We start from the raw sequence: 25,331 nt of genomic DNA, 5'->3' as shown, positions 1-25,331 counted from the left end.
TGCGTGCATCACAGGCTGACGGGACATGATAGGAGCGCTCTACCTCGACTTGAAGAGCTCGGCAACAGTTTGAACTTGAACAGAGACACCCAGGAGGATCAGACAGGAATGAATCGGATGAAATCTTCTGCTGAGGAGCTGCGTTCTCTTCCACCAAGACCACCGACTTTACCTGCAGCTTCTCCAAAGAGACGGTTTGTCAAGCTAGGGAGGAAAACAAGTGATGGCTCTCAGCAGTGAGTATGAACAACTGGAAAACAAACACAGATTGACATTGTGTACAAATGAATTCTGAGAGAGGTGTGATGAGTATTTTGACTAGAAAAAGAGGAATTTGTCACCTTTTGTAGAGAATGTGTTATTCTCTTCTTATGCTCTTAAAAATTAATTGAGAAATACCAGTCAGCCTACTACTTCTCTGGGATTCCCAGACAATTAATTGTTTTAACTGGTTAATTATTTGATGTAATGAACAGGAAAGGTAAAAGAAAAATCGCACTAAACTCAAAAAATACCTCTGAAATCATATATTTTAATATAATTACCAATTTTTCTCAACAACCAACCCAACAGCTACTAAAATACCAATCAACCATTAAGTTCTCATGAACCTCTAAACGCACGACGATGCATTAAAACTACCAAAGCACTGACAATCTGCTCATGTGCCATCACTCCATCATAATCATCACCATCCTATCATAAAGGTACCACAGTTTCACTAATATCCTTAATCAGAGGTTTAAAATCTTTTATATCCTAGTGGTGGCGTAACTGCAGAGAACCTTTGAACCATAGTGATAAGAAGCTTACAAGCTTGGTCGGAATAAACAAGACTTCATTATTTCATTAATGTACTGAGGGAAGCTGAGGGAGGCAAGGTGAAGGAGACTGGACGAGACTGTGTTGGGGACGGACATGTATGTATACACTTCATTGTAGTCCGGCGATTGAGCTGTGGGATTTATGAGACTGATCTTTATTTGCTGGTAAAAGTGCTGCTCATGCTTCTTTTGCCTTCTACTAAATGTTTTCTCCTTGTCACCTTTATACTTTCTCTTATTCATCACTTTATTCTTTGGAGTTACATCAATTGTAGTTCTTAATTCTTTTACATCATTCTGCATCTATTTCTTATCTTCCTCCATCTTAATTTGATGGCCTCTCTCACTTCCTCTTTATGCTAGCATCACAGGTAAAGGTATAGATCAGCTGATCACTTCCTCAGGACAAGGTCTTGATCAAGAACTCTCCTTCTTTGATCAGATCAGCTTCATCCACTGGCAGTTCATCCACCGGCAGATCAGCCGAGGGCGTGGCCATCAGACAGCCCAGCAAGAGCCGCATTCGTCGCCATACCAACCGCCTTTCAGGTGTCTTCCTTCGTGGGCCCACCTCCAACTCAGGCTCCATGGCTCTGACGGCAGGTCTCAGGTCAACACTGTCCATCCAAGCCAGGAAAGGCAGCAGTACGTCACACTGACTTTACTTTTCTCCTTGCGTATTTGCACTGACATTTCGGGGTTATTCTGCATGACAGTCGTCAGTCTCACCCTGCAAGCACAAGGTCGGACTTTTCATAGTCTCAAGGTTTCCACAGCCGTTGTGTTTAACTTGTTTATGAAGATTTTGTCAGACAACATCAGGATCTTAGCAGTGCAGAGCAGCAGCTTGGAAATGGCTGTGAGCACAGATAATGGGAGGGAAGCAAACAGATAAACTGGCTGACTTCCAACAGAATGCAAGTCAGTGATGTTACATTTACAAACACTTCCTTTGTACGAAAGAGGGAGAAACTTGAGTGCTTCTTTTTATTACTGTGCCCAAATTTGATTGAATTAATTCCCATCACTAATGCAAATACAACGTGATGATGTCATGAATATGCTAATTACAGCATATTGTGACATTCAAGCAGGCTTTAGCTACTTTCCACTGAAAGCAGTTTTTTTTATGTCAGTTCCACAACAGTTTTCAAGTATGTAATCAATTTCGCACATTGACCATATGTGGGCTAAAGTATGCATACAAGTATACAATTATACAGAGTATGCATACAAATGTCACTATACATACTGAAGTTGTTAGATTGTGGTGGTTTGTGGTTTTGAATGACACTGCTCCTGCTGGTAAACACACCAACAGTGAACTGTGAGGACTTAGTGTCTTTGCAGCTGGATTTACGGCAACTTTCTGTCATGATGCTCATGAACCACAACTAAATCCCAGCATTAAAACTTCTTTCCTTTGTTTTCACGTCATGTCGTGCAGTGATCTCCGCGGATGCTTTAATTGCGGATGACCCGTCTGAGCTGTCCAATCAGATAACTGCTCCAGGAATCTTGAAGATCTTTGGAAATGAAATCTGTGAAGGAGCTCACTATAAAAGCGTCCTGGCCACCACACTCTCCAGTGCAAAAGAACTAGTCAAAGAGGCCCTCGAACGGTAAGACCATGTGTGTCTGTGCACGTGTGTGTGAGTCTGCCTGCCATATGTTTCTTCTTTGTATGTGTGTTCTTTTGTGTCTACTCAGGGTGAGTTATATGTCTATCCACATGCTTCCTCTGCTGCAGGATACCTTTGTGCTTCATTGTTTATATATAAAAGCAATCAGAATGGTCTTTGATCCACAAAGGTTTGGTGATTGAAGATAGGTTAGCATATTCATGTTGTTGTGATTAGTATATTTCAAATGAACAAGGTAGACTTGGCACAGTCTCCTGTTGTAATTGCAGTACAGTGCACGCAGTGTGTGTGTGTGTGCCAGATAGTTCATTTAGTAGTTCTGAAAAGGTCTAGAGCAAACCACAGATTTGTGTGAAAGTCAGCCAGTGTCGGCCACGGCTCTGAGGCGGCCTCTCTGGAGCGTGAATGTCTGTCAGACTTTGCTTATGTTTCAGCCAAAAACATAATGGAATGATTAATACAAGTGGTATTCAGCTTGTAGAGGAAGGAGCAAATCGTTTCTTCTTTTCCCTCAGTCAAATTTTACACTATAGCTATATCATTAAATCATACTGTTAGTAATGGGTTTGCAAATTTTGATAAAATTTTACTTTGATTAATATGAAGAAACAGTTGCATATTAAATGGTTTTACATTAAAGCTGCTCTAATCAATACATTTAGATTGATAATGTATAAAATTACTATGTATGTAATGTGAAAGGAGTTGCACGCAGTGACAAACCCACATATTCTTATGTGACTGTGCATTTCAGCCCTCAGCTCTGTGAAGCCTTTTAGCATCTTTGAGCTCATTGTTTTGGTTCTTATGGGCCACAACTTTAAAGCTACAATCCTCAAGTTATGGAAATCCAGCTAGCTATAGCATGAGACTTGAAGGTAAACCACTCTGCTCCTTCGAACCCTCCCTCTCCCTGCTCTGTTGTGCTCTGCCCAGACCGTCACCTAGATCCTCGTCATGTTCATTATCTCAGCTAATGCAGGAATCTGGAGCTTGATAGCCTGTGAGTCAGGCACAGTGACACAGCAATGTCCAGCAGCTTATATTATTCTGAAGCCCTGCTGAGACAGGAGCAGTTGACCAGGAGCTTGTTCGTGTATTGATTGACAGCTGTGAGCTCCCACACCTGATTTTGGCCTTCTCTGATTGGTTAGAAGGACGAGGATTTGAGGGCACCTGGACATATTTCAGTGAAAACAATATTAGAAAATTATGATATGTTTTTCAGTTTGGAGAAACTGCTGCAGTCCATGTTGCCTTTAAATGATTCAGCTCAGTCTCCTTGGGTCAGAAGCTTTGGGTGTATGGATGAGTAGCATGTGTTGCTGTCTTTTCTGATAATAACAAAATAGGAGTCTGTAATTTTTAAATCCAACATGTAGGGGTTTTAAGTGAAGCAGACAGTTAACAATGGTGATTTACAGTTCAAGAAACCAGAAGTTTCTAGTAAACTAAACTTGAAAAGCATTAATAAACTAATGCTTTTCAAGTGCTAAATTAATTTTATCTACCATTTCTTTAGCATTTTGATGATTACATTTATCCTGACTTTGTCATACAGGTATGGCCTGAGCAAGGAGGAGGCAGAGTCCTATGTTCTCTGTGATACCATTGGCTCCATTGGTCAGCATCAGTGGAGGACGGAAGGGTTCAGAGTCGTCGGCGACAATGAGAAGCCCCTCCTCCTGCAGTCACTATGGAAACCCAGAGAAGGCCTGGCAAGACGGTTCGAAATCCAGAGGAGAAGCTCGGTAGATGAGAAGACATCCAAAGACAAAGACACCGTCACTGCTGGTACAGTGCCTGACTTTAAACCTCAGGGCGCTTTGGGGACTGATCATTTCACAGCATACCACATCCTGATTCAGGGTGTCTGCTTGCCTTAGAAAAAGAGTTTTTACCATTAAATAAAGCATTGTCAATATTAAATCCAGTTTTAGAGTTCTCACAGTAAAAATGTGGTTTGTTGGCATGCTTTTTTTCCAGGGAAAATCATCCAAGCCACACAGACCAAACTATATTTTAATAGGTCTACAATTTCTTTTTGTTCGTTCTTTTCAATTTCTGTCACAAATTTGGGCTTATATTTTATTCTTACTGCCATTACAATGGTCTAAGAAAGTTTAAATTTAATGAACATGACAGACATCCTGTGATTTAATTAAACTTGTTCCAGTAACACACCCAACATTTAACACTTTACTGTTTAAACAAAATGCTATAAAAGCTTCACATGGCAAAATATCGTGTTCGCTGACATTTATAAAGCATGATGCAACAGAAAAATACCCTGAACTTTCCATAGACACAAACACTACACGGTCCCTGAAAATGTTCAGGGTGGACCACTTTCTGTAATCTCTACTGTCATTTCTACTGGAAGCCCTGGCTGTGGTTGACACAGCTGTGGTCATGGTGTAAGAGTGTGTCCTGTTTTGTGCTTTGCTTTTATGAATGACGCAGCTTGTGATAGGCTACTATCAGTGCCTGCTGGGTGGGTGATTTTTTTTTAATTTTATTTCCATGAGCCCTGTCTTTCTTTCCACTGAGGTCTGTTTCCTGTATGGGGCTTCTCTGTGTTGACTCTGGCATAAACACATGATGTACAAATGACCAAACACACTCTCACACACACTCCTCACCTTACTTCAGGGAAAAAAAACGGGTGTTGCCCTATCACCACATTCCATTACCCCTGTGCTTAATGTATTTATATAGCAGCTCAATTAGCACACGGTTTTAAAACAGCATTCCCAACCCTCTTATTTGTTTATTCATCTCCCTGTTAGGTATCAATGCCCAGGCTCGCAAGCTGCAGAAGAGCCGCTCCAGAGTGACCTCCACCCTCATAGACAGGACTATGGGTCGAAGCCACAAACTGTGGAGGAGCAAAAGTGAGATGGATCTCTTGGATTCTGACATAGAGACAAAGCAGGACACAAATCATGACAAGTGTGTCAAGGATCGAAGCGAGAGCCTGAATCAAACCTCAGTGCAGAGCTGCGAGTGTCCCAAAATAAGCCCGGAACAGAATCACATTCACAGCCTCGCAATTCCCTCCGAGGGGTCGCAGGCCAAAACAGAGACCCTCTGTCCATCGAGGCCCAGAGGCGAGCGGGAAGGAGAGGAGTCGGAGAGGGAGGAGACGGAGAGCAGCGACGACAACACCACACAGTACTCCATTCACCCTCCTCACGACTGTCCATACCTGTTGCTGCTGCAGGGCTGCAGTCCCGCACAGGTATCTCATTCAGACACACACCCCACAACTGACCGTCTGCTAAACCCTTCCCCCAAAACCCTGACTTGTCATAGCTCAGCAAACATAACAAGGCACATCAGGCCTGTCAAGCCTTGGCTTTCTCCACATATTGAAGTGGTGTGCATGGAGCTGTAGTAAGACTGACACTCTGATTTTAAAAAAAATTTGGAGGGCCTCTCCAAAACCAAAAACACAACAGCAAAAGTGTAAGGAACAGATTAAAAGCTTTAACACAAGCTGCAATCCTTAGCATGTTTAGCCAACTACCTTACTACCAGTAATAACTGGGCATAACTTCCAGGGAGCACATCATAAACTGACTCTATTCATTTTGAAGGGTTACAGGTTCAACCCAGACACATTAAGCCACTAAAATTGACAGTCATCAGCTAGAAATGAGAGGTCTGCATTTGTCTACATCTGTCTAAAATCAAGGAGCCATTGTTTAAAAAAAATCTGTGAATTTTGATGGTTAATGTGCCACCATTAGTATTGTTAGCTGTCAGAAGACAAGCAAATGTCGCCTTCTTTACAAAATTATATTACATTCAAATATTAAATTCAAACTGATTGGGAGAGAATATCACTATTATACTCACGTTTTCTCAGTGTACAGAGAAAAACTTTGGGAAGGATCATCATTCAAAAGGTCACAAACTATATGCTGAAAAAAACTGTGTCAAAACACTGATCAGGAAACAGAAAAAGACAACACAGGCACCGCTTCCTGACTGATTACCACTGGGGACACGCACGCACACACAGAGGCTTATTCTCACACACTGCTGTGATTTTGACTCGTCTACCACGAGAAACACTGCTCTGAACAAAGTTTAGGGAGTTTATTTGTGAAGCAATTCAGTTGGTTAAATCTGTCCAATTGGAAAAGACAGGCGTCACAAGGGCAATGCCAAACATAATAATCCCTGCACATTGTGTTTGCCCCTCACTGTGATTAATAAAACATTGTTTGTCTAATCAGGCTTGGATCTAGACTATAATTCTAATACCTCCACATGATCAGACTGTTAAGCTTTCGCTGAGAGGGACTGTTGTTGTGTGGCTGGTTGTGGAAGTAATAAATGTCAGTACCATATTAAATTTCTAATTTTGTCCTATTTGTCAGTGGCTGATGTAACAAAACATCGATTCAGTCTCACTTAAGGTTTTTACATTTCTTGTTCCTATCGACCAGAATTGCCTTTGTGCTCAAAGACCAAAAGGTCACAGGTGCACAGTAAGTTACACATCAGCAGCTGTGATTAATTTCCAGTGAATAAAGTACTGAAATCCTTTAAGTGAGTAAGCAGTGAGACTAAAATATAAAAATACTCCATTACAAGTAAAAGTCCTCCACCAAGAATTAGTTATAGTTTAGAATTAGTTATAGTTTAGCTAGTAATAGTTTGGCTGGTTAAGGCATATCGGTTGAGGTTATTTTACATACAGTAGGGTAGCAAAATCTATAGCACTGACCCTGTAAAGGAAGTCGCTCATCGTGAGAACGCCAGAGAGAGCTACCACCCGAGTTTCCCTTTAGCTTCTGAGCATTTCAGTGTCTTTCAGCTCTGCTGTCTTGGTTATTTTCAGCAGTGACAGGCAGCTCTTTTCAACAAAGTAACTCTGATAAATACTGTATACTACAATACAACAAAAAATTACCATGTTCAATATGAAAATAATATGTGAATGCTGTGTTTGCTGCTGCACTGCCTCCAGGTGGCCAAAATATTACTTTATGTAGGTTTAAGTACAGTAGTTGAGTAAGTGTACTTGTATATGCATAAGCATATATGAGTAGATAACAAGCACGGTCATACAAAGGAAAGAGCACCATCTCCAGGAATTCATCAAAAAAAAAAAAAAAGCCAAAGGAGAAGGTGACAAAAGTCTTTATAAATGGATAATGTCCACTCTGTTTTATTCAGTTTGAATGATAACATGTCACTTTTCTCTCCTCTCAGGACTTTGTCATCTACCTACTTGTGGGGCCAAAAATTGTAATTGGACGGCAAAGCGATCACGAAGACGGGACAAAGCCCGAAATCCTCCTTTTTGCCTCTGACATCCTTCAGAGACACTGCTGTTTTCATCGCCGCAGTGTTGACGGTCCCACCATGCTCTGCCCTTGTCAGGATGCTGTGGTCATGAGGAACGGCGAAGAGCTGAGAAAAGAAGTGCAGCTCAGCCCTGGTGATGTTATCGGACTAGGACAACACTACCTGTTTGTTTTCAAGGATCCCTTAGCTTTGATGCACAAGGTAAGACACTGACCTCCATATTTGCTATGTCAAATATCCAACAGATTTATTTGTGTCCCAAAGAGGCTAAAATTTGTGTTCTGAATGTGACATCGTACATCTAAATCATGCTTCCTGTTTCTTGTTTCTTGGAAATGAAGGAAGTAAACAGTGCTGCCCCTGTGCCCAGCCTGTCTGCTGTCCCCTGGATGCTGGGTCACATCACCTCTGCCCCCAAAGAAGCAAGCCACACTACAGAAATAATCCTCTGCAGCACCTGCATCTCAGCCTGCACTGACGCCCAGAGCCTGAGCAGCAAACAGCCCCCGAGCAGAGGCCCTCCATTTTTAAAATCACCTGAAGGCCACAGCCTGACTCTGAGCTATGAGACAGAGGACGAGGCTCGCATTGTAAAGGAGATAGTTGCTATGGGAAGCACCAGAATCAACGATGGGCCGCCGCTGACTGCAGCTTTTTTGCTGTGCATGTGTATTCAGTATTCGTCCACATGTCTTCATACCTCAGACCTGCGCAGGCTCCTGCTGCTTGTTGCGAGCGGAGTTCAGTGTGTCGCGTGGGTGAGTTGTGCTGAAAGAAAGAGAGATCTCATCAGAATCTTTAAAGTTGCTCTCATCACGTATTTTTACATTAACAGTGGATAAAATGACTCAGTTAGTGGGTCACTCATAGTGACACAAAGAATCATCACCTGGTTCCTCAGTTCACCTCAGATTTATGGAGCATTTCAGTGTCTTTTACCTCGTCACATTCATCAGGTGGTTCATTTTTATGCTGAAGATGCTGATGTCGCTCAGTGTCTGCTGGATGTAGGCAACTTTTAAAGCATTCACCGTAACAACGCTGTGTTGTCTGATATCTGCACTGTACCTGATTGGTACTTAAAGATGACAGCATAAATACACAAGACAGAAGTCAGTGAAGCCTACAGTTTAATTTTGCCAAGTCGCTCCAGCCACGTTATGTAATTTTAAACTTTATTTGAAGACTCCGTGATTATTTTTAAGGCTCTGGCTTTAAGACCTTTTTAGCTGTCTTTGAGCCTGGAGCAGCCTGAGGACTTTGGTTTTTACTGGCTGTTTGAAAGTCTAGACTATAAAGTGCTCCATTGTTTTCCATTAAAGATGCTGAAGATGTGGCTCAAACTGCCTCAGGGTTTCAGAATACGGAGTCTATTGCTGAAAATCTTACTGAAAACTCACTCGAACATTTTAATTCACAGTAGTTTTTTTTTTTTTAATATTTAACTCTTTCCTTCTTGAGTTATAGTTACTTTTAAACTTTTTTTTAAACTTCCTGCTTTTTTTATTGCTTTCCTTCTTCTTATAAATGCATACTGTTTTCATTATTTTCTGTATTGATTTACAAAGCCTTGGTTTGCTTTGTCTTACAGGAGCACACTAAAGATCTGGCTACAGTTCAACCTGAAGTGTAGGTGCACCTCACTTTTTTTTCCGACAATCACTTATTTTAAAGTTCATAGACAACACTGCACATCTTTTATTCTGTCCTGCAGTGTCAGTGGTGAGAGCTCAAACGCAGAGGACCTCCAGCCTCTCAGCCTGTATGAGGTGATCTCAGGACTCCGCCCCCTGGTGGTGTGGATGTCCAACAGCCTGGAGCTGCTGCAGTTCATCCAGAACCAGCTGCCTCTTATTCTGGAGTGGAGAACCAGAAAGGAGCAGGGAGAGGAGGAGGAGGAGGAACAGAGGGAAGAGGATGAGAGCAAGGAGGTGGAGAGCTTAGGTTAGTCACCTGCTGAGCTTTGTATGAGAAACAGTGATCATGTGACAAGCATCCTGCTGAAAGTTATTTCTGTTTGGAGGGTTGGTTGCAGCTATGAAAGGGTGCTCAGAAAGTAGTGGACTGAAAGTTCAGATCTAAAATACAAACATTTTTCCAGCTCACCAGTAACATTTTTTTTCTCCATCTTCTTCTTCTAGTCCAACCAACATTTACTTTTCTATCTTCCTGCCAAAACGTGCAAGTTACATATCTTGTACAACTTTAAGATACATTTGATATTTTTATTATTATCTGTGTGCATATGCCTCTCAGCCCTGCTGGAACTTCGTCTGTCCTGTGTCCGTTCAGCCAGTGAAGAAACAATGGCCGTCCTGGAGGAGGTCACCATGCTCGCCTTCCAGCAGTGTGTGTACTACATCACCAAGGTGAGAGGATGACCAAGCACTCAGGTGGAAGATACACAGCATCTAAATAGGTGTGTGTCTGTGTGTTATTTAATTAGAGGAGTTTATTACACTGGACCTTTGTTTTCGAGGAAATGATGTGCATCTATTTGTATAACACTTTCTTCCATGGGAAGGTAAATATCTACCTTAGCTGACATTTTCTGGCCAAGGGAGAAACATGTAACCAGGCTCCATCTGGCCCTTTCACTGGTTGTGATGTGTAGTTTAAGAAAAGAAAATAATTAGAGACGGGCTGAGAATAAAGAGCCCAGTTAGCTGCTCTGACAGCTTTCTACTAGACGGACCGGCCACACTGCCACACCACACTGGGGGCATTATGACAGGGGAGGGAGACAGGACACCAAGGGCCTTTGTGTGTGTGTGTGTGTGTTTTGGGGGAGGATGAAGGAATCGAGTGTTGCTAAGGAAGCTCTGCATTGCAGCCTCGAATATTCGAGTTGATCAGCTGTCACGAGATGTTTGCTGTAAAAATAGAAAAATAAGACGTTTTACTTTATAAAACTGTCACACACAGGAACGTGTTGTCTGTGTAAGATACTGAAAGACAGAGGGAGGGAGGAGATGGTTCCCAAACAGTAATGACTGCTCCTCGTAATAAACCCACAGAGAATTATTACCTGACTCTCCAGCTCCACTGAGTGTTTCAGCAGGAGGGGCCAGATGTGCGTCCACATATTGCACTTCGTCAGCTGGCAAGAGACTCCAGATGACAGCTGATGTAGCTCTGCATCTGCTGGACATGTAAATAGGAAATTGTTTGAAAATATCAGACCTTATGACTTTGTGCAGTAGTACAGTGAATTCCTTATGGTTGCTTAGAGTTAGGTTTACTGACTTCATGGGATATCTAAACATTTCTTCTTCGTACAGGCTGTCTATCTGTAGAGGTAAACAGCTTAGCTTTACAAGCTGAATTTGATTATACAAATTCATGTCATTTTCTCGCAGAGTATCACTTGGAAAAAGGGAATATGGTATTCCATTGTAACCACAGTATCCAGTTGGGTGCAGTTCCACTGAAGCACCACACCCATTATATGGAATTGTGCTAGGAAAGTTTCAGATAAATTTCCAGTGGAGCTGTGTGGGTTTGGGTTAAAACACTGACCAAAAAAAATAATAATAAGGAGAGCGATCTATTTAACTTCGTACAATGACGCGTAATCTTACACGTTTTCGTACGTCTTTGTTCTCAGTCAGTAGCTGAACTGAACTACAAAACAAAGCTGACAGCCTATAGGTGGATGTGAAGCTCGTCTTATGACCAGGAAGCTCCAAACCAGCAATACCCAACTGATGAGCACAGGGCCAGAGCAAAAAGGAAGCCATGTCAAGACCAGAGCCACATCAGAGAAACCATTAGCGCAACGCTGGTCTGACGGCAGCAGCCAACCCAGTGTCTCATATGTCCTGCCATTTGGAATTCAGATGGACTCTGTGCCTTTCCCCATGCAGGAAGGAAGGCAGTGATATGACACTGTATCTGTAAAGAGGAAACTATAGGAATTCCTTAATAGTTGGTGTCCAGCAAATCTGAGACAGCACATTTTTTGGTCAGTGCAGGAGGATGTGGTTATCTAACTACCTGCTCTCAGACAGCATACATTTTTCTCAACAAGTCTGCCTGGCCACGCAAATGACTTCCAGATGTGGTTTGTCAGTAAATCCATAAATAATCCAGAAAAATAATATGGTATGTCCATGAAGTTTTACCTTGCAGGACCTAATTTATATTTGATGTTCAGTTGACACTTTACATTATAGTCTGAATTCCCCTCTCCTGGCAACTTAGGAGTTCACAGATTTACTCCCCTGCCAGCAGTTCAGGGAGACATGGGCTGGGAACCAGGGTCAGTACAATGGAAATGTTAAATGTTAACTGTGGAATCACTTGATTAAAATGGCAGAGGATTGAAATATTTAGGATGAAAACAGACAGACTGCATGAGCTCTGTGCCTGAGAGGCTGAGTTTTCCATGAAATGACTCAACAAAACCCTGAAATATTGTGGCGTACAGATGATCATGAGTTTGTTAAGGTCTCGAAGGCCTGGAAAAGAAGGAAAGAGGGATTATACTTCTGATTTATCCAGTATTATACAGCGCAGGTTTTGACAGTAATTTATGAACATGAAAAAATATTGGACAAAATGAAGATTTTGACCTGATGACTAAAATCTTTGGTGATTGTGGATTTTAAATGACAGGAAACAGATCACTGCAGTTTGGTTGTTACAAATTATATATTCTGGTTTTTGTAAAATTACACATTTCTTTACACAATATATTTTATAAACTAAAGCAATTTAAAAAAAAAAAAAAGTCAAAGTATGGTCTTAATTTTGTACAATATGTTTACTGTGTTTAGTTGTTTTTCAGTATAGACTGAGATCTTTACAAAAACGCTGGATTCATGTTTTAACTTCTAAGCAACATTTTCAGATGTAGGAGGCTTTTTGCGGACATAGCTTCAGTTTTTCTTGGTCTCACCAGTTAATCCAGACATGTTGTGTCATCCATCATGGCTGTCACTTCACAGCAGGCTCCGATTCACATCTCTCCTGGACTGACAGACCAGAATTTGAGAGGAATGTGGTAAAGTCACCAGTGTCAAGCCAGGGAGTAACCTGGCCAAGGCCTAATAGCATTTATCCTTTCACTTCACGAGTGCAAAGAGATGACACAGTGATTTATTAATGTAGTATAGCCAGTCTGACCCAGGATTCAGTCTTTGCAGGGGGCATATTAATGTTCTCAGGTATAAACAGGAGAAGAATTAAATAGATGGAGCAGAAGTTTTTTTTGTCCAACTTACAAGACAGACAATGACACTAACGCTGCCATATTCAGTACAAATTCAGATCTAAATCAAAACTGAAGTGGTAACATTTTCTTAAATCTCTGTTTATCTTGGGCTATTTCATGCTCGTCCGGCCGATGTCACTGTAATTGCTGTGGAATAGAAAACAAAAGGCGCCACTGGTGAGCAGCTATTCCAGCTGAAGACATGTCGTGATGAATACAGACTCACTTAAACGGGCTTGCGGTCAGACTGTGCGTTTATTTGTCTGTCACAATGAATGCACAAATGAGCAGACAACGCAGAATACACACTTTATGTTTTCGACTGTGGGAGAATTCGTGCCATGGATGCATGTGGTGATCCCAGAATCCAGCATTATTGAATGAATGAATCCTCTCTGACTTGGTTCTGCTGAGCAAAATTTTCCAACCAGAAACACTGCAAGATTATCTGGCTTAATGTTCACCCATTTCCATTGTCTCATACGCGACGGCAGCCGTGTCTGTTATGTTGTACTGTTCGTGTTCAGCCTGCCCTGGCCGCGGGGCCTTACAGTAAATGTAAGCCGATCTGCTCGGGGTGGATTCCTCCAGAACCCTTCACTCAGCAGTCCTGTTGCAGAGCCATGCCAAGCCCACATGAGCCATATTCAGCTTTTTAGGAATGTGGATCTACGGCTGGCGAGGGCCTCGGAAGCTTGGTGGGTGTAAGCGCGAGATTGGAGAGGAAAGGGGATGTCTGTGCACAATTAACCCGAACAAAGCCATCGTTGTCTGGGCTCGCTCTGAGGAGCAGCGGGGACCTTTGGCTGAAAGAGGGGAAATGTTACAAACTATCTCCCTTTATATCTAAGATTGCTGGTCGAGTCAAACTAATCTTATATCAGCTTATGTTGCAGTGTGAGAAACAGAGAGGGGTAGAGGCAGAATGGGTGGTCTGAAATCTGGGTTAGAGGGTTACATGTTTTAGTTTATTCCAGTGATTAGAACATCCACCGCACAGCGTTAACTTTTCCAACCTCAGATTGACCCACAGGAATTGTCAACAATCTGCAGTTCCACATGGATGAGTGAGTCACTCTGAGCTGCACAGTCCCCTTCATGACAGCAGTTCTGTCTCGTCAGGTCCTGTACCCCATCCTACCTGGACTTCTGGACTGCAACCCGTTCAGGGAGAGTCCTGACCAGCAGCAGGTGACTGGTGAGAGTGCTCGGGTCCTGGGTAGTGGTGGACTGCAGGTCCCTGGTGAGATCCAGCAGGTCTTGGAAGTCCTGAATGAGACCTGGATACTGCTCTCAGACTGCCAGCTCCATCCAGAGATTTCCTCTCAGCTCATTGGCTACCTCTTCTACTTCATCAACGCATCGCTCGTCAACTCACTCATGGAGAGAGGTACCAGTGCACGAGAGCCTACATCCAGTGCATTCATATGTACTGTGTAATATTATATGTACTGTATGTAAAATCCAAACCTACATTATATAAGGTGCATTACTTTGACAGTGTATCAGGAGCCTGATGCCAAAATGCATCAACAGCCAAACCACTGACCAATCAGATCACTGCAGCCATAGTCATCTTTCCTACAGGATCCTGACTAGGACAAAAGACATAACAATGAAGTCAAAAGAAGTAAAAAGGGACATTTTCCTACATCACTAGAGTCACTTCACTGTTCATGCCCATATCCATGTGTCCACTAAAAATATGAAATAACTAAACAACTATTGAAGGTATTATCTGAAACTGAACACAGATGTTGTCTGAGTGCATGATTCGTAAAAACTTTGATCCCCTGCCCTTTCACCTAACGCCGTCATCAAGCCAAATTTTCTGTTTATACCATACTTTGTATTTGTTAACAAATACTTGTGTTTGCTGCCAGTTAAAACAGCTAAACATCAACATGCAAGAAATACTGTTGCAAGGACTGAGCTCAGGACACTGCTGTGCACAAGAACAACCTCGCCCAGCAGCTAGCATGGCTGCAAACGCTCGGTCTTCTTTACGTATATATCACAATAATTTAATTAATTTAATTTTATAACATTCATTTCCAAAGACAAAGAAAAACATTTTGCTGTAGACGTTAATGATGAGAAACCCAAGTAAATGAACAAGAAATTCATTTGAAAGATGATTTTCTCCTGATGTGTACAAAGGCTCAGAGCCAGGCTTCTACCAGTGGTCCAGAGGCGTGAGAATGCGGGCCAACCTTGACTTGCTCCTGGACTGGGCCCATGCAGCTGGACAGGGAGAACCGGCCCTGGAGCACACACACACACTCTCTTCAGCTATCAATCTGCTGGCCACACCTAGAAAGAATTTATTGCAGGTAAACACACACACACACACACACACAGAGTTAGATTTACCCAACTACAACTAATCACAAGAGACATAACAGGGGTGTAACACTGAGTGTGATTTTTTTCTGCTGGATTTTCTAAATCCATCACGTTTGTCTGCCGTGTCATTTGCAGTTCATCACAAACAGACTTTTATTTTGATATACACTTACTGCAACCTACAACCTTGACTTTTACTCAGAGTTAAATCAGCAACTTTCTGACAGTCTCAGGGGCAAAAGTATCATGACAACAAAAGAAGTATTTGTGTATCTGTTGCAGATGTTTCAGACTACAATACAGTGTACACTGATTTATGATACAGTGTTAAACTAAACCACTGAACTGAACTAAAAAAAAATCACATTCTGAAACTATAACCTTGGGTGATGAAAGAGATAAATCCTCCCTTTAAACCTTGTAAATAATTTAAGTAGAACAACTACTCCCTCTTCAGGCCAACAGTGGGGATACGGATGCTAAAGAAGAAACCACACTGTTCATGTGTGGTACGCTGAAAAATCAGAACTGTTCTGACTTAAATGAGATATTTGGGATTTAAAAAATTAGTATAAAATAATGTGTGTGTGTGTGTGTGTGTGTGTGTGTGTGTGTGTGTGTGTGTGTGTGTGTGTGTGTGTGTATGTGTGTGTGTGTGTGTGTGTGTGTGTGTGTGTGTGTGTGTGTGTGTATGTGTGTATGCAGAAATCTTGGACATCCTTGCGGGCTGACTACCCTGCCCTGAGTCCAGCCCAGCTGAACCACCTGCTGAGTCTGTACAGCCCAGGGTCTTCCTGCAAACACACATGGACTCCATCAGTGCAGGACAAAGCAGCAGCTCATAACACCGGTGAGAGATTGTCTGGTGCCTCACTTTACAACACCAATCATTATGATTATCTCAGAGATTCTAATATACAGTTTTTAATCTTTCATTTCTTGGAAATTTTATCTTAATGCAATATATTCCCTTCCTTCTTCAGCTGATATCCTGGAGAGTTTTGACACCCACCATCCGCTGGTGCTGCCTGACAGGGGTTACCAGTTCCAACTGAGGAGAGCAGTAACAGATTCAGCCCTAAGGGAACAGCTGGATGAGCTCAAAGCATTTATCCACTCACTCTCTGAGCCACAGTCCACTGAGGGTACAGCTACTGGAGAGCACCAGGTACAAAAAAAAATGTCATTTATGCCTTTAGAGTTTAACATGATGTTTAACTGAGCAATTTTCTCTCTCTCAAATTGAATCGAAGGCAACTGGACCTGTATTTGTCTGGGAAGACATTTCTATCCAAGGGGCTTCATCAGATACCATACCACTTAGCATACCATTTCAGACAGTTTCAATTTATCCTTCTTGTTCTAATCACCCAGAGTGGCCTCCTTACATCTTCTGCCTTACCTCCATCACCCCCATCACCACCCTCTCCTCTCACCACCCACTACCTGGATGAGTTCAGTTCCTGTGGCGCCTTGCTTTTGTCTCAGAAGCTAAAACATCTGGAGCTGCAGATCAATGAGGCAAAGAACAGTGAGGTGAGGAGGTCAGCTCTGGACCCCACCTGTCTCCTCACCCCGCCCAACACCCCCCACATCATGGATCCTGCTGATTTGGTGAAGGCAGGCCAGGATAAATGGATGAAGGCTGACGGTGAGACAGCTCCCTGGTCCTCCGGTGTGGCTGTCCATGATGAAGGTATAGAAAGACATAACCATTAAAGGTTTTCCTGTGCTTGATAATGAACTGAACGCCTGTCCTCTTTTTTTTTCTGTCGTAGGTGGATTAGTGTTTGAATGTCTGGCTGCACTGAAAGCAGACCGTTTGAAATCAGACTGTCCCAGCATGAACAGGATTGTGGAACTGAAAGAGGAAGAGGAGGAGCAGGAGGAGGAAGATGAGGAGGAGGAGGAGGAGGATGACCATTACGATGACAATAACGATGAGGTTTTTAGCTTGGAGCTGGAGCGAGGCGAACGAGGGCTCGGCCTTGCTCTGGTTGACACGAGGGTGAGTGAACAAGATAAATTCAGAGTCAGACAGGCAGGGAAAGACCAGTTTTCAGCCTTGCCCTCTATGGCGGAGAGAAATATTTGAATCTACAAGGATGGAAGAACAATCAGATTCACGGCTGTGAATGTGTCATGTTGGTCACACTGTGGCCAACATGACATTATTCATGTGTCCACGTGTCCAGTGAAGCTATAACGATTTTAGTTTTTGCAGATTTTATGGTAAAGGGCTCATATCTCATCTATGACTTGTCACCTGAACTGGTGAAAGAACCAAATAACCATCATCAGACATGATGCTAACACCCTTAACTAATATGGTGAACATGGTAAACATGATTACCGTTGTTAGCATTTAGCTCAAAGGCAATTAAAACTGCTGGGGAAGTGACATTTTGACCTGGTCTTCCAGGACACTTGCTTGAAGGTGAAAGGCATCTTCATCCGTGCAGTGGTCCCAGACTCTCCTGCAGCCCGGTGTGAGAAGCTGGTGCCAGGAGACAGGATCCTGGCTGTTAATGGAGTCAGTCTGCTTGGACTGGACTACCAGAGGTGAGGACGATTTAAGTCCAGATCTGAAGAAGCATATGATTTAAAATTTAATTTGAATATGATTTGTTGTTATTTTTTTACATTTTGTCCATTTCTCTGTCTCCGCTTTGTCTCTGTCAGTGGAAAGGAGCTGATCCAGTCATCAGGCGACAGACTGAGGTTACTGGTGACCAGATGTGACTGGATGGCCAAGGCTGTACAGGCAGAATGCTGACTGCATTTTTTTTGTTTTTTAATCACAAGCGCACTTAAAGCTGACCATGAGAGCTTGTTGAACATACAAGCTTTTTATCATAAGTATGGACCTTGATTTTAGGACGTGGTTTTTGAGAAGCCAGAAATGCACTATGAAATGAGCTTTGTCCTGGTTGGACTGAGCACCAGGTTTTAGCTGCTCAGTGTCATTTTACAGCCATATACAGGCAGGTGACAAATTAAAGGACACGCCACGTAAAGCATGTTAAAATGTTGTTCCACAACAAGCCTCCAGAACAGCCACAGTGCTACTCATTATAGATCCTCCCAGTCTGTGACCTCAGTGGTGGAGAGTGCTGTGTAATACCAACATCTGGTGAGTATGAAGACCTTAACAAATGATTGACATCACTTATTATAACACTCATTAAGTGAGTGGGTCCTCATCCTGTTTGGATTCATGGTGTTTCTCCACATATTTATTCATCATTCATTTTCTCCTTTCATGTGTCACCTGCCTGTAGTTTACATTGTAATAGCGTAATAGTAATTGCTGATGTAGTGATGCAGGCATTTTGATTTCAGCCTGAGACGAGTGTGTCTGGTATGGTTGAGTCGGGGTCGGCTTCAGATTTCAGACATCCCTGCTAAAATGTGTTTTCAGTGTTCAAAGCCTTTAACGTTCGAGCTGCCTACATGGACGTCTCACATTATAAAATGACATGCTGCGCTACCTGTTTGTCATTTGTCTGTTTAAACAGTAACAAGCACTAACTAAGGCCTAATGTCACTGCCATTTCTGACTTTGTTTTGTTTTTTATTCATCATCTGGACAAAATGAGTGGACATGTGATGTTTGTTACATGTTGTTGATAAGTGTTAGACTAACTGTTAAATGTTAAATGAAACATAAAAACATACTGTCACATTTTTAGTGTGTCTTCATTGGCCTGATGGTTTCTCCTTCTTATTTGTACTGTAAGCTTATTAATGTTAATATTAATATTTAGATTTTACTGTTTTAATGCCACTGTATAGAGGAACTGTAGCTGTTGCACTGTATTTGCAATTTAACTCAAATTTAATAATGTTACAAATGTTAAACCACTGACTGCAAACCACTGTGGCAAAAAGTCACACAGGTTCAAGGTTTATTTTATTATATATATATATATATATATATATATATATATATATATATATATATATATATATATATATATATATATATATATATATATATATATATATATATATATATATATATATATTTTTTTTTTTTTTATTTTTTTTTTTATTTTTATTTTTTTTTTTTTTGGCCAAGCAGCAAACATACGGCATGGCTTTCACATAAATTTGAGAACCACTGGGTTAGTGGGGCAAAACAATAGCTCACTTTAACAGGGAAAAACCACTGAAGCTGGAGTATGTGCCTCGTCTTTTCTAAGTATAACAAGGCCATTGATTAAAAAAGCAGTTTATATTATGTACTTGATACATATTCTATTTGTGTTTAAATGTTGTTTCAGTGTTTACATAATCACTACATTAAAAAAAAGAATCCTAAAGGTCTGTTCAGGTTTGTTTGGATGAACAAGCTCGGCTAAGTTAATGTGTAGCATGGAGACAGAGACGCTGTTGGGTTACACATGGACACTAGTAGAAGATTAGTCTTGAGGTAGAAGATTCAATTGGAAGTGCCACTCTGGCTAAAACAATAACCCTCATTCCTTCCCCCTCAAAGCAAAGACAGACAGGAAATACATGTACGTTATATATGTCAATCAACTATATATTCTGTTTCCAGGTGTTTCATCAAGTCTATTTTAGTCCCACACAAATTTATATTTGACATCTTTCATTTTGTCTTTGTAAACTGCATCAAAGTACTCTGCTTCTGCCACTGTTAGCTGGTTCTTCCAGTCTCCAGCGATTCCTGAAACACAACACACCACAAGAGGAATCAGATTAGAATAATGAGATGTGTCCTTATTTTGAATGAACTATTCTGTTTTTCTATCTAGAAATAAAGCAAGTAATTTGCTGCTGTATATACAGCAGTCATTCCCCACTGATTTTATTCATTAAGATAGTCTGGTTGGCTCTATTGGCTGCATCCAGCTTATTGAAACACACCTCATCATCATCATCATCATCATCATCATCATCATCATCATCATCATCATCTGCTGCTTATCTGGGTCCAGGCCCAGGTCATGGGGGCAACTCCCACCCAGTCCACAATGCACCAAAGTCCTATGGCACCTCCCACAGGCGGTGAGCCCATGGGAGGTGGTGCTGTCCGGAGTGGGGCTCAAACCCACAACCCCGAGAGATTAAGTCTCGGGCTCTACCAACTGAGCTAACTGGGCAGCTGGAACACACCTTTTCTGAGAAATTCAGACTTTGTCTGGTCCATGAATTCACGAGGAACAGTCGAGTAGTTTGACATGTTGTTCTGCTTCATGTTCTTGAACAAACATCTGTCTGCTATCTTCTCTATCACCTCAGTGTCCAGAGGTTTCTCCAAGAACTGAGAGATTCTGGTCACAGAGTCCTTCAGGTCCTGCACCAGAGAGAAACACAGCTCAGCTCATCTTCAGCCAGTGATTCTCACAGAATACAGCTGTGTAATTCCTGTCAGGTCAGAACTGTTTGGGAAGAGTAATTTTCGTAGGTCTCACCATGATCATTTCCTCATAGGAGATGTACATGATGTGCCCTCTGTCTTCAGCGCTCAGCCAGCACTTCACATGATCAAACCATGAGCCAAATATAACTAGGAGGGAAAGAAAATCACAAGTAAGTGACCATCATGAGTAAACTAACTTTTTATAATGAACTAGAATCAGTGGATGGTTTCTGTCACTTACTGTATTGTGTAATGTATTATGAATAAATATTGTTCTTTGCATAGGTGTGACAATGAGCCCGACCTTTTCCATCAAGGAACTTGTGGAGGAACTCGATCTGTGGGCCTGGGTTCACCAGGTAGGAGGCCATCCCATAATAATGGAAGGAAGATGTAAACACATCTTTGGGGTTCCTCATGACATAGATGACCTGCAGGGATGAAATGCCACATTATTCATTTAAGGAGCTGTCAACACTCCTCCTTTTTCAGTCTTGATTGATGACTGACCTGTCCTCTCCTCCCCTGCAAACCAAACCGACCTCCCTGTTCTTGAACCATTACTTTTAAAGGCCCTGACCCATTGGTGCTTTTAATTACTGATCCTCCATTACTGTGTGGTTCCCTGCTGCCATGGCTAAGGACAATGGTTGATTGGCTGCAACTTGCCAGTGTGTCAGGACTTGTACACCTCCAGGACCCAGAAACGTGGTGGACTTGTCGCAGCCACCATGGACACTCCTCTTTGACCTTCTGGAAAAACATTGGGGTCCATTAGGACCAGAACTGCAAGACACAGGAAGTGTTTCTTCTCTACAGCACTAGGCCTGCTCCACACTCTACACTGAACTGGCATTGGCATACAAGTACACACATTTACACGTTTACATTTCAATGTTCCGTATAGTCACCCATGTTTGTTTGTGTTATTATTGATTTATCCTGATATTTATTTATGTCCAGGTCCATAACTGTGCCAACAGTTTGTGCATTGTTGACTTCATTCTCTCCTAATAGCTCATAGTAGTATCTGATAGTTACACAGCCTAAATTGAACTTTGATCATAGTACACTAACACACCATCACTAATCTTTATCAATCTTTGTTAATCTTTATCAGCCTTTATTGCTTTTTCTTTTTTCATATTTCTATTACCTTAAAAAGCTTCTCTTTTGTTTGACTGTAGCTGTTCTGAGATGTTTTAACACCAACAGATCAAAGTAAATTCTGATGACGCCAGCTGCAGTAAAAACACCTTGCACGTTCAGTCTTCTAAACTCAAACCTTCTCTGTGTCTGTCGAATTCAATGGCATCACAGGAACTGGAGCTTATTTGCTGCCACTGTGAATTCCTTAACACAAACTGTACCTTCGGCTTTACTTCAAAGAAGCCTGGAGGCATCATATTGTAGGGGAAGTGTGTAGAAAACATGCGTGGAGACGGCCTCTTTTCAAGGTTAAGTTTGGAGGTCTGTAACAGCTCCAGCCAGGGAACACGGTTCCAGTTAGGAAGAGTCTCAACGGAGGCCGGATCTCCTCCATTCACAATCAGAGGGACAATCTCCTGCATCCAGGTCGTGCCTAAATAAAAAAGGTTTATTGAAATCTGTTGATCTGTTGTTAAAAAGTAAATAGTAAATGTAATAAAGTACTGCACAATGTTTGATAAGTTTTGCACATGCTACAGTTTCTTTCTTTTTGTTTCTTGTAATTTTTAAAAAACTTTTAAAACTGTTTTTAATGTCTGTTTGTTGTTGGGGCAAAAAAATATGCGATGGCCAAACTTTTGCACACAACTGGACATAGAGTAGTTATTCAGAAACTACATGTATGTCCCAGTTGTAGTTTAGGAACTAACAAAACAAGACAGTAAGCATCAGTTAACTACGCCTTCCTGTTGTCCTGATAGCTTTCCCTTTTGTATCTCTTGACATTTCTTTTTTTAAAATGCACAGATGTCCATAGCCAATAAACTGCCAAAAAAAACATGAACACAGTATTAGGAATTTTGAAAACAAATGTTACAGTTTCAGAACTCTTGAAATGGTACCTTTATGAAAATAAAAAAACAGTTTTTATCCTCATTAGAGAGCTGGGTTAGTGTTAGTGAGGTAGTAAATGATGAGGGAGGGTATAACATTACTAGGAATTTGGGAGCTGCTGATAACTAATCTTGTCGTCATTTTAAAGCTTGCATTATTTTAAAGCCCGAAATGTAATATGTACATTTCTGGTGACACAGCACATTACATTTGACATCACTGGTATAGTCATGGCAGGTTTACAACCCAGAAAAAAATCTCAGTGACAGTGACAGCTCACCTGACTTGGGGTACGTTGCAATGACAATATCATCTGGGCGAAAAGTGAACTCCTCGTAGTATCTCAGGCTCTCTGGAGGGTGCAGACGTGAAGGCAGATAGACACCTTTGTACAGCGTGTATAACTCAGCCTCGGTCATAGCTGGAAGCGCCTCGAACTGTGGCACGTTCACCGTTCACTGAAAGCAAAAAATGAGCCAAATATCAGCAGCTGGAGTAACTTAGACGGTGGCAGCTGTCTACTGAAGTGTGGCACCGCAGCCTTTGATCTACCACACACACACACACACACACACACATACACAGAAACACACAAAAGGCAAAAATCTTTTGGGTGTGGTGAACGCTCTCTGTTCACGTATGCTGATGCTCCTGCAGCTCTGCTGGAATGATTCCAAAGAGTGTGTGTACACTATGTGTGTGCAGTTCCTCATCATCACTTTACGTTCCAAGTTTGTATAATGAACGAGATTTCGTTGCACCAGCTCGGAAGATCACAGAAGTTAAAGGCAAAGAAAAATACAATAGGTACAATAAAACTAGAATAAGGAACAAACTAAGAATAAGGAACAAACAGCTCAGTATACCACAGCCCCTTCATCTCATTGGCCTTGTCCGTGGCATCCTACCGTGGCACTGTCAATTCTGTTTAGTAGACAGTGTGCAGAATGTGGGACCATAGCACCAGGTCTGGTCTTAGAGTGGAGATGGATGTTTCCGCTGGTATTGTAAGCCGCTGGCCGACATGAGACAGAATTTCCCAGTCCCGTGCTCCTTCCAGATGTCCATTTCTGGTCAAGGAAGGGGGTTTTCATCATCCTTCTCAGGGAGAGAGAAAATCATTTTGAAAGTAAGAAAAACCAACAGAGGACGGAGGATGGGAACAATCTCCTGCATCCAAGTCATACCTAAACAACGAAAACTAGAGGTTTCCTGAAATGTGTAGTTACTCTTGTGACTAATGCACTTTTTTTCCCTATTTCATCCTTTTGATTTAGCTGTCATTATGGGTTGTTATTTTGCAATAATCCCTATGGAATGGAGCACCACTTATAAATTGCACACTTATACGTATACAGCAACAACAAAAAAGAACAGAATGGAGATTTGAAGGTTAACTTCTCCATCCCTGAATATATCCCTACTTCCGATTTTTATTAAATTCCAACCTCCAAACTCCAAAATCACAATTTAGTTTTCTATAAATTGTGTCTCTATCTAAACTATCAGATCACCAACATGCAGCAGCAGGTCTCATTCTTGAGTAATCATCATTATTCAGTGGTGAAAAGTCAATTTACTAAAGTACTGTATAGTTGACATATGCTATAGCATAATGTACAAAGATAACAGGGAAAACGGGGTTCTTAGCATAATGACTATGTGTACTTTTGATACTTGAGTACATTTTGACAACTTTTCCTGAAGTTATTCAGTCATTACACTTTATTTATTCATGTTCCTGGTACTGCACTTTGTTCATCTCTGTGAAACTACATCGACATCTGGCTGAAAGAACTTGGAACTAAGTTTATATTAAGCTGTGTCTCAAATCTCTTAGACGATAGCACTGTTTCTGGGTGATGGTCAGATAGTTGCGGCCCTCTTGTGAATCTGTGACCAGTGATCTGAGATTTTTGTTACCCTAAAGCTACTGGCAGACAGATGAGTGACATAAAGCATTATTGCCTGAATAAAAGTGTTTAGGCTCCTCTGATACAGTCACCGGCCGACAGTCAGTCCACAGGACGGCTTTATTAGGGCTCGGCTGCCTACTTTATTTTCCCCCCAATGCGCACTGATGATTTTATCACTCAGCATTTCAAACAAATAATGTGTCAAAACATTATTCCTAACAATTAAAAATACACAGGGAAAGAAAAGTTTTCACTAAATGTAAAATGTCCCCGCTGACGCCCGACAGAAAGCGAGTTGAACTGAGCAGCTCACCTGACTTGGGATATGTTACAATGACAGTATCATCTGGGTGAAAAGTGAACTCCTCGTAGTATCTCGGGGGACCAGGACCTGGTCTCCCCTATAAACAGCTTTATTGACTGAAGTGTCATTTTGTTTCATCTGATTATTGATTTACTGTTTATTGATCATGTGAACAAATCAAAGACATTCAGTGCTGGCAGTGATTCAGAGGTGTGGAACCAGGCTACTTTTTTGTGGCTTTGGTTTTATGCAAATAAACCACAACTTGTTGCTTCTCAGTGTGGCCCCTGAAAAAAGGTGAAAGTTTCAGTTCCTGTTTTAACTGTAGG

At 41.6% G+C, this 25,331-nt stretch overlaps 2 protein-coding genes across 2 annotated transcripts; one reads left to right on the top strand and one right to left on the bottom strand.

Annotated features, from left to right (window-relative positions):
- Window positions 1-45: 45 nt before the first annotated feature.
- si:ch211-176g6.2 (ras-associating and dilute domain-containing protein) lies at window positions 46-19,105 on the top strand. Its single transcript, XM_041067300.1, has 18 exons — window positions 46-236; window positions 1,267-1,469; window positions 2,272-2,446; window positions 4,029-4,261; window positions 5,257-5,708; window positions 7,694-7,990; window positions 8,131-8,547; window positions 9,381-9,418; window positions 9,504-9,733; window positions 10,046-10,158; window positions 14,127-14,394; window positions 15,165-15,337; window positions 16,056-16,200; window positions 16,334-16,518; window positions 16,725-17,046; window positions 17,129-17,358; window positions 17,773-17,912; window positions 18,033-19,105. The coding sequence occupies exons 1-18, from the start codon at window positions 109-111 to the stop codon at window positions 18,124-18,126; spliced, it is 3,843 nt and encodes a 1,280-aa protein (XP_040923234.1). The 5' UTR covers window positions 46-108; the 3' UTR covers window positions 18,127-19,105.
- A 386-nt stretch (window positions 19,106-19,491) lies between these two features.
- On the bottom strand, window positions 19,492-23,545 carry LOC121201542 (sulfotransferase 2B1-like). The gene is made up of 6 exons (XM_041067422.1): window positions 23,063-23,545; window positions 22,110-22,321; window positions 21,044-21,170; window positions 20,792-20,886; window positions 20,493-20,673; window positions 19,492-20,043 (listed from the first exon to the last, which is right to left on the bottom strand). The coding sequence occupies exons 1-6, from the start codon at window positions 23,199-23,201 to the stop codon at window positions 19,934-19,936; spliced, it is 864 nt and encodes a 287-aa protein (XP_040923356.1). The 5' UTR covers window positions 23,202-23,545; the 3' UTR covers window positions 19,492-19,933.
- Window positions 23,546-25,331: the final 1,786 nt, after the last annotated feature.

Source organism: Toxotes jaculatrix, chromosome 21 (assembly GCF_017976425.1).
Source record: "Toxotes jaculatrix isolate fToxJac2 chromosome 21, fToxJac2.pri, whole genome shotgun sequence".
Lineage (NCBI taxonomy): Eukaryota > Metazoa > Chordata > Actinopteri > Toxotidae > Toxotes > Toxotes jaculatrix.
This window is presented reverse-complemented; position numbering and strand designations above follow the sequence as displayed.

What these genes read in the sequence shown, in the direction of transcription:
- si:ch211-176g6.2 (XM_041067300.1), top strand. Translation starts at nt 109, where the DNA reads ATGAATCGGATGAAATCTTCTGCTGAGGAGCTGCGTTCTCTTCCACCA. An exon ending in GTCAAAGAGGCCCTCGAACG is followed by an intron (nt 2,447 to 4,028) that starts GTAAGACCATGT and finishes TTTGTCATACAG; the next exon opens with GTATGGCCTGAGCAAGGAGG. An exon ending in CAACTCACTCATGGAGAGAG is followed by an intron (nt 14,395 to 15,164) that starts GTACCAGTGCAC and finishes ATGTGTACAAAG; the next exon opens with GCTCAGAGCCAGGCTTCTAC.
- LOC121201542 (XM_041067422.1), bottom strand. Translation starts at nt 23,201, where the DNA reads ATGACCGAGGCTGAGTTATACACGCTGTACAAAGGTGTCTATCTGCCT. An exon ending in CAAGTTCCTTGATGGAAAAG is followed by an intron (nt 20,887 to 21,043) that starts GTCGGGCTCATT and finishes TTTCCCTCCTAG; the next exon opens with TTATATTTGGCTCATGGTTT. An exon ending in CCTATGAGGAAATGATCATG is followed by an intron (nt 20,674 to 20,791) that starts GTGAGACCTACG and finishes TCTCTGGTGCAG; the next exon opens with GACCTGAAGGACTCTGTGAC.